Source organism: Gastrolobium bilobum, unplaced genomic scaffold, assembly GCF_033153095.1.
Source record: "Gastrolobium bilobum isolate Gb01-03AN ecotype WA unplaced genomic scaffold, APGP_CSIRO_Gbil_v1 utg66682, whole genome shotgun sequence".
Lineage (NCBI taxonomy): Eukaryota > Viridiplantae > Streptophyta > Magnoliopsida > Fabales > Fabaceae > Gastrolobium > Gastrolobium bilobum.
The window spans coordinates 1-9252 of NW_026897489.1; the positions used below are offsets into that span (position 1 = coordinate 1).

At 34.6% G+C, this 9252-nt stretch overlaps 1 protein-coding gene and 1 pseudogene across 1 annotated transcript; one reads left to right on the forward strand and one right to left on the reverse strand.

Moving 5' to 3' along the window:
* Window positions 1-783: 783 nt before the first annotated feature.
* On the reverse strand, window positions 784-6029 carry LOC133307352 (DEAD-box ATP-dependent RNA helicase 38-like). Its single transcript, XM_061507856.1, has 5 exons — window positions 5796-6029; window positions 5417-5710; window positions 4557-4784; window positions 2185-2250; window positions 784-1437 (listed from the first exon to the last, which is right to left on the reverse strand). Exons 1-5 carry the CDS (start codon window positions 6027-6029, stop codon window positions 784-786), a joined length of 1476 nt encoding a protein of 491 aa, XP_061363840.1.
* A 1943-nt stretch (window positions 6030-7972) lies between these two features.
* Window positions 7973-8815, forward strand: LOC133307354 (uncharacterized; annotated as a pseudogene).
* Window positions 8816-9252: the final 437 nt, after the last annotated feature.

Below are 9252 nucleotides of genomic sequence, written 5' to 3' on the forward strand. Positions count from 1 at the left end.
GAGTAAAGTGATTCATTCATCTTATAAGAACAGAAAAAAGTATGAGGAATTTTTTACGTAGTACATCATGCTCAATAAAATAATATTGCATAGATATGAAGATTGAATGTTAATTTGATTGATGCTAATGGTTTGCTATAATTTAATTTGAATCTATGTAGAAGGGAATTATAACTGTTCCTTGTTATTTTTGTGCACCATGACCATTGCGTCTGTACTTAATGAACATTTTACCAAGATTGGTTGCTTTGTATGTGATTCAAATGTTGTGTGTGCTTGTATGTGATGTAGTTGTTTTTTAGTTTCTTTTCTTATCTAAGAAGATTTTGATTGACTTGTGTATGTCTAGGTTCTTCTGTGTTCTGCTACAATCAATGACATTGTCCAGAATTTTGTTTCGCGGATAGTTAAGCAGGATTATAATACACTTTTTGTGAAGGAACTATCTTTAGATGCCGTAAAGCAATATAAAGTTCATTGTCCTGATGAGCTCTCTAAGATTGAAGTGAAAAAAGTTTACATACTCGAAATAGGAGAGAATCTGGGGCAAACTATAATATTTGTGCGCACAAGAAATAGTGCAAAAATGTTACATAAATCACTTGTTGTCGCTCCCGTCGCCCCAAGTAAGGGAGTCGACAAGGGAAAAAGGAAAGTGGTGAACATTGTTAAAAGGAAGGTCCGATCTGCAGCGGACATTCCTGCCGAGGAGCTTGCTAGGAGGACTGGCGGCCCGGTTATTAAGGATGTGCAGGAGAATGCCCAGAGTTTGGCGGTCAACCCTTATGCACCTGAAGTTATTCCTCCTAAACCAACGGCTTCTGGAAGGAAGAGGGTTGCTAGCGAGGATTTAAGCTCGCCTAAAGGAGGAATAACTTCAGGTGCAGAAGGGTTGATCTCCACCCTAACCCTTTTAGCTCCTTTAGGCGAGCTTAAATCCTCGCTAGCAACCGTCTTCCTTCCATAAGCCGTTGGTTTAGGAGGAATAACTTCAGGTGCAGAAGGGTTGACCGCCAAACTCTTGGCATTCTCCTGCACATCCTTAATAACCGGGCCGCTAGTCCTCCTAGCAAGCTCCTCGGCAGGAATGTCCGCTGCAGACCGGACCTTCCTTTTAACAATGTTCACCACTTTCCTTTTTCCCTTGTCGACTACCTTACTTGGGGCGACGGGAGCGACAACAAGTGATTTATGTAACATTTTTGCACTATTTCTTGTGTGCACAAATATTATAGTTTGCCCCAGATTCTCTCCTATTTCGAGTATGTAAACTTTTTTCACTTCAATCGTAGAGAGTTCATCAGGACAATGAACTTTATATTGTTTTACGGCATCTAAAGATAGTTCCTTCACAAAAAGTGTATTACAATCCTGCTTAACTGTCCCCGAAACAAAATTCTGGACAATGTCATTGATTGTAGCAGAACACAGAAGAACCTAGACATACACAAGTCAATCAAAATCTTCTTAGATAAGAAAAGAAACTAAAAAAAAACTACATCACATACAAGCACACACAACATTTGAATCACATACAAAGCAACCAATCTTGGTAAAATGTTCATTTAAGTACAGACGCAATGGTCATGGTGCACAAAAATAACAAGGAACAATTATAATTCCCTTCTACATAGATTCAAATTAAATTATAGCAAACCATTAGCATCAATCAAATTAACATTCAATCTTCATATCTATGCAATATTATTTTATTGAGCATGATGTACTACGTAAAAAATTCCTCATACTTTTTTCTGTTCTTATAAGATGAATGAATCACTTTACTCTTTTAAATATACTTCACAAGTTGCACAAGGGCTCAGGGAGAGCATGACCTTCCATGAATTGGCAGGTGTTCTACCCGAACAGGTTGAAGGATGGGTGACGGTAATTTAAACAACATGTATACATGGATGTGTTGTCCCTGTGGATTGATAAATTCTTGCATAGATTTGATCTACACAAGTCATATAAATAAAACCAAAACATAAACTAATACATTATCATTTTAAAAGTAGTAGATTGACACATATATCATGTAGTTATTTAATGTAAAATGACGATGTGTCAGTGTGTACTTAGCTTAGGCTATGCAACTTGTAGACTAAGTCTATGCCAGAATTTCTTGGATGGATGAAAATGCCATGCACACAAGCACACTACGCAAGAAAGAGTTCAACAAACCTGACAGTTAGAATTGAATTTTTCTATTCCTTTCATTATCCTCAGGGAATCATCTTTAAATCCATCCTGCAAAGTTTACAGTAATTACGCAAGTTAGGGCACAGCATATTTAGAAACCGAACTGCGAATACCTCTGCTTTAAAAAACAAAAGAAAATCACAATACTAATTCAGTAAACCATAACAATTCCCTGAACCTAAAACTAGGTCCTAGGATCTCTAGAATACTTACTAGAGAGTAATTACTAACTAGAAAAAGATATATATTATCAAGAGTTAAAACCTTTGATTGAAATAGCGGCGCTATAGCGCGCGATAGCGGTTCTGGTGCGGGTTGCGGCACCCAGCCGCAACTTTCGCACCGCGACGCCACAGTTTCCGGTAGCGGCAGTGGCGGCCAACAGCTCTTGCAGCGTTATCAAGCCGCTACAGGGAAAGGAAGAGGAGTTGCAGACGTTAATGGAGAAAACGAAACGCTGAAAGTACGGTGGCTGTGTTTATTAAATTAGATTATCATTTAAGGGTATAATGGGAAAAAGGAAGGATAAATGAAGGGTAAAATAGATATTTAACTTTAAAAGCCAGCCATTTTTTTTTTAAAAAAAAAACTTTAAGTTTGAATCAGTCATCAGGTCACGTGCACACCTGCCACGTACACATCTCTTTGCTGTCACACTCCTTGTTGTCCCGTACACTTCTCTTTGGCTGTCACACACATCTGCTTTTCAGATATAAGTCTATATCTACACGTTTCCTCTTTTTTTTTTTCATTGTTGATAATATGCTTTCAATTCCTCCATTTTAATAATTATTTTAAATCTTTTAAAAAAAGTTTTTGAAAACTTGTAAATATATAATTTAAACAAGATATAAATTAAATTAGAAAAGGGTTTGTTTTTAAAAAAGGGTTTATTTTTAAACTTTTGAAAATTTTCAAATTAGAATCACATAATTTTTTAGATGTGATATATAATTTAAAAAAGTGTAGAAAAGATATAAAATTTTCAGATATTTTATCTATTTAAATTAGAATTAGATGATATTAAGTATTAGTTTAAAGAATATTTTTTTATATAAGGGTTTGTTTTATTAAAAATAAAAAATGTTAGAATGTAAGTGTCAATAATCAAGAGAATAAAATGAAAAAATTAATTATATTACTTTTTATTAAATTTAATAAAAGATACAATAAAAATATTTTCCAGTTTAATGTAATATAAATGCATATTATCAAAGATAAAATAAAATATAAATACATGTAAAAAAAAAAATATATATATATATATATATATTTACTTGCATTTGTTTTTTATATCTTGCTGATGAAAAGAGAGGGAAATCTTGTTTTCTTCCCTCGTCTTTTTCATCATTTTCTTTCCGTAGACTTTTGCTAAGAAAAGAGGCAAATATGGTTTTCTTTCTGTAGTCATCTTCTTTCCCTCTCCTATTGTCCTAAAAGACATTGATGAAAGTAATGAATGGTTGGTGGGAGAAGTGGGTGAAGATGCAGAAAATGAGTTTGTTTTTGATGATGATACATTGACTTGGGGAGATGTTGCTAATGTAACTGGGGCTAATGAGCCTATAACTTACACTAGGCAGCATACTAGATTCAGGAAGGAAGCTGCCTCTATGCCATCAAGCTCTAAGGGAATAAGGGATGAACAGATTGAAGAAGGTGATAACCAAGAAATAGAAGATGAGGATGAACAAATCTACAAATTTAACACAAGTGAAGAAAGTGAGGGTGGAGAAGAACAAGGCTTTGAAGAAATGTTTGATGATGATTCTGATTAGTTCTTTTCCTTCTTGACTTTGATAGAGCAATTTGTATTTGACTCTACTTGGATCCTTTATGTTCCTAGAATATTATTAATTTAGTTTCCTTCAATGAACTAGTATGTTGCTTCCTTTATGTTCCCTTTAATCCTTGTTTTGAATGTGTAGTATCATACTTTTCATTACTTATTTCCTCCTATTTTGGGTGATTTCTTATCTTTTAGCATTTATATAGCATTAATATATGTGGTATAATTTATTATAAGTATTTATATGGACTTCACAGTAGCGGTTTTACCGCTACCCGCTATAGCGTTTTTGGGGTCGGCCGTTACCCGCTATTTAAAACTATGGTTAAAACAAGCGGTCTACTAGTGCACTCTTCCTCTTTATCCATCATTAAAGGAGGAGAGTCACAACTTACCATTTAATTGTAACTTATTCTATTAAAAAACAAGGGTGTTGCCAACTCCCCAAAAGATTGTAACAATAATAAGCTCAGGGAGAATGATAAGTCTATGTACTTGCCTAGTCCAAAGATAATGAAACCTCAAATTCTAAATAAACAACATTTCATTATCACGATAGAATTACCTCAGCAAGCATTTGATCAGCCTCGTCAAAAACAAGAATCTTCAACCTTGTCACCCCAAGTTTCTTATAAGCCATCCACATATTAATCGTGCCAGGGGTCCCAATAACCACTTGAGCCATAATCGGTGCCCGTTTCGCTATCGGCAAAGCATCCCTACTGTCTGCTGGTATAGCACATTCTGAGCTAATCCCCGTGTACTTTCCCATCTTTCGGAGAACTTCAGTATTCTGCCACACAACACAATAATCATCAAGCTACAACTAACACAGTCACAAATCACAATGTTCGATAACAGTGATTAACAAACGAATAAAAAAAAAGGAAAGTTCACCAATGCCGGTTTGTTTTAGAATCATCTATGACCCAGTGTTTTTTTATCACATATGTCCCATTGATTTGTAAAATATAAAAAAATCACGAGGAAAAGTTCGATAACAGTGATTAACAAACGAATAAAAAAAACAAACAAACAAGAAAGTTCACCGAAGCTGGTTTGCTTTAGAATCACCTATGACATATGTTCCATGGTTTGTAAATGTAAAAAATCACGGGAGCAGATAAAAAAACATATACTTTTGCAAACCACACGAGTGATAAAAAATAATCAAAGGCATAGATGATTTTGCAATAAATGGTTTGTTTTAGAATTACCTATGCCTTGTGATTTTTTTTTATCACATATACCCATGTGGTTTGTGAAAAAAAAATTACAGCTGCATGTGTGATAAAAAACATAACTTTTTGCAAATAGACATGTGATAAAAAAAACAACGGGATATAGGTGATTCTAGTAAACCACGCAGGGCATTGCTGAGCTTTTCCAAAAAAAAAAGAAGAAAAAAGAAAAACAGAACCTTACCTGAATAGCCAACTCCCTGGTTGGGCAAATGCAGAAAGCTTGAGGAGCCTGCAACTTTGGATCAACTCGACTAAGCATACCAAGAAGGAAACACGTGGTTTTTCCGGAACCGTTATGCGCATGTGCGACCAAATCCCTATTCGGAGGATTCAAGATCATAGGCAAGGTTACGACTTGGATCTTACTAGGTTTCTGGAACTTCATCTCCACGTAGAGTCCCTTCAAAAGCTCCGGTGAGAGATTCAATTCTTCGAAGGTGGTAGCTGACGTGTACGGAGTGTCGCCGGACGAAACCTGCACCGAAATCCAAAACCCTAAACCGTCAATTTCTCGCCGAGAAAGAGAGAAAAGAGAAATCGAGAATGGGGATCGAACCAACCGCTTGGATGTTGGAGTCTTCAGGCTCGTCCAAGAACTTGGGAGAAGGCTTCTTGTTCTCGTCGATCGTTAATACATCGATGTTGAACGACGAGGTTGCTGTCTCGGAGCTCGGCGTTGCGTTGGTTTCTTCATCTACTTCGTCGGCCCAGCTCTTAGGCGAGGAAGCCGGCGCCGGCGCCGGCGGATGAGCATTGCTGGCGGAGGAGGTTTCAGCGGTGGATGGTTTTGCCATAGCAGTAGACGAGACCGAGTGAATAGTAAAAAAGGAATATAAAATTCGCAGTTTCAGAGGGAAGGAGAGGGTAATGGATTGAGCCTTGGCGGTGTGTGAAGAGTAATTAAATAAAATAGATACATATACTACTAATATATATAAAGAGAGAGGGTGCTAATTTGGAAAGATTTTCTATGGATTGAAATTTTAAAGGATTTCGTAATTCTAATACAAAAAAAATCTACTAATATTTAATTATGATTTTGAAGGATTGAAAAAAATCACTTAATATTTGATTAAGAATTTAAATGATTATTTTAGAGTGTAGTCAAATCCGGTGGTATTCAACAAGTATTTTAAATAAAGAAAAAAAAATCTTGTGATATCAAAATATACGATGATTTTAGTTAATTTTCTATTAATGTAAATTTTATTAGATTTTTTAGTGAGAAATACAGATATGATGTCTTTTTTACAATCTTATACTAACCTCTATGTTTTCTTAAGCTCAACCGCCCGAACTCGGCCGTTAAGGACTCAATCTTGCGCCCTTTCTGTACCAAGTCATCATGCTGGGTAGAACAACGGCTGTCAACAGCAAGAATAGCCTCCCGGGTTCCCACGATCTGACCGTTCATTACCTGTTTGAGTTCTGCATCTGGTTTCACATAAGATTTGTTTCCTGTCCAATTCGATAGTCAATGTACTGCCAATAGGGCATTGCAGAGCTACAACTGTTGAGTCAATGGTTGCCTAGATAGACTGATTTGTTATGAAGAATGTTTCTGGAAACTCATGTAATTGCTTTCTCTTTTTTGGGAGTGGGAATAGAATAGTTTCAAAAATCTGGTTGATCTGATTTTTCTTCCTCTGGATTCATGATGTTAGTTATGATCTTTTAATTTTGTGGTTGTCATCGGTTCTGAAATTCATTGTCAGCCTTTTGATTTTTGAAATTGAAAATTGTTTTATAGCTGATGATATCCTTCTTATGCAGATCATGGGGTCGGAAGTTGATGATTCTAAGTTTGATGGGAAGATGTGTTTGTGTGTGTGTGAAGGCACCTTTTGGAAGTGATTCTAACATATATAGCAGCAGCATATATTTTATTTTTGTAGGTGGATTTGACATGAGCTTCGGTAGAATCACTGTGCCTCTGCGCTAGTTAAGCATATAAGAGCACCGGCTCCACTGGTTAATCTTTCTATTTTTATAATTTATTGAATCTTTTTTATGCGCTAGTATGCCTCTTCTTTTTGTGTCTCTGTCTGAATTCATGACATGGATATTGACTTTTGTAAAGGTTTGTTAAGATATTTTGGTTGAAGTCTTGCACTTCTTTTTCAAAAATACCTTCATATTTTTCTATAATAGCTATCTTCTCTTAATGTCAGGTTTGGTTATATATGTTGGTACTTAGTATAATGACTCTTGATTGTTGGCTTTGCATTCCCGAGGGCATGGATTTGAAACTTTCAAGTCTTTATTACATATTAGAAAACTATGTAATGAGTCAATAATGTACATGATGTAACGCATAAGTTTCAATTAATAGGTTCTGATTTGACATGAGAACAATAAATAAATTTATTACAAACTTGTCAGCTTCTGATTTGATCACAAGCTTCATAAAATTCTTTCATTCATGAAAAATATTTTTTTTTCCATGTCTTATATTTCCATATCTTATATCCATATCAAATAAAATTAAAAGAAAAAGGGTAAGAAAGTCGGTAATATATTTTTTTCCCCTAGATCTGTGAAGAATATTGTCTGTGTTGTGTGAATATTATGTCACTCATGAAAAATATTAGTAAAATACTTTTTGATATTTTTCTTTAATAGTCTTTATAATTAGATAAAACATACTGTTAATTAATAAAAAAATGAGTTTAGATTATTTAATGAGATTAATATGAAATTTAATTTAATAATGAAATGTTAAAAATTATATAAAAATATGTTGGTAGTTGCTGCTTCAGTGGCAGTTGCTATAACTCTGATCAGTTGGTGCAGCAACCACTATTCTGGTCAAGAAATCCAAAATTTCCGAGTCATCAGAGGTCAGTAAGTACCCATCTATATTGTTAGTATTAATAAGACAATTAATTGTACTAACAAATTCAGCAGCACTAAAAAGAACACCTTGCTTTTCCAAACAAGAATCTTAAAATATTTGGTATGCTTCTTCGGTTCAAATGCTCAATGGTTATCATAGCTGAGTGTAATATATTAAATTACCAAAGTTCATATTGCTTATGTGATATTACTAATTTTGTTTCATTGAAGAAAATTCTTGGAAAAATAAAATAAACCATTGTTGATCTTTCATACCACTTGACAACTTGGTAATTGTTTTGCATTTAGTTTTCATTATTCTCCAACTTGGTTTTCTGCATTTAGATTTTTTAAGACAACGTAGATCATTCATTGATGCTATTATTGCCAGTATTGCCTGAAGGAAGACTTGAATTCTTATCTTGAATGTGAAACTGTTTGTTTAAATTAATTACTTTTTTTTGAAATTAAAGATTCAATACAAAGTATGCAAAGATTGTGGAGGTTCTGGTATATGTTCAGAATGCAATGTTGAAGGATTCGTGCTTGAGAAACTTTATGAGGAAATGCTGAGAGGGCAAGTCTGCAAGCTAAGAATATGGCAACTCGATTCACGGCTGGGTACTATTTTCTTATCTCTCTTTTTCTATAATCTTCAATTTTTGAGTTTAGCCAATTCAACTTGATTACTTACACCAGGCTTCCGAAGAAGTGGAGCTATTATACAAAGCACTCTTTTGCTTGATCCTATTCAACCTGTAGCTACTAGTTTATCTCTACTTTAACCAGACAGTTGTCCTAGTATATTAGGGAAATATGATTATGTATGCCAACTATGAACATTTTGTTTTCAACTTAGTGTTTGTCAGACTTTGTTAAATACCTCAATATTTAATCAAAGATTTTTGTTTCATTTTTATGGTTTTATTTAGCACGCAGATTTGAGACAACTAATCTATAGGTTTAATTGTAGTATTCAGGTAATAGAGGAAGGAAATTGAAGGAACACGGTTGGGAATGCAACTTGAGTCAGCTTAGTTAATTCTCTGTGATTTTATACTGGGCTTGATTAATAAAATGATTTGATATCTAAGCAGTTAAACTCCAATTCAACCCCAAAGCTTAAGATGTTTGGTATAGGTCACATTAATGATTTTATATTATATTTTTTTAACATGTCCC

What these genes read in the sequence shown, in the direction of transcription:
- LOC133307352 (XM_061507856.1), bottom strand. Translation starts at nt 6,029, where the DNA reads ATGGCAAAACCATCCACCGCTGAAACCTCCTCCGCCAGCAATGCTCAT. An exon ending in AAGACTCCAACATCCAAGCG is followed by an intron (nt 5,711 to 5,795) that starts GTTGGTTCGATC and finishes ATTTCGGTGCAG; the next exon opens with GTTTCGTCCGGCGACACTCC. An exon ending in CCAGGGAGTTGGCTATTCAG is followed by an intron (nt 4,785 to 5,416) that starts GTAAGGTTCTGT and finishes GTTGTGTGGCAG; the next exon opens with AATACTGAAGTTCTCCGAAA.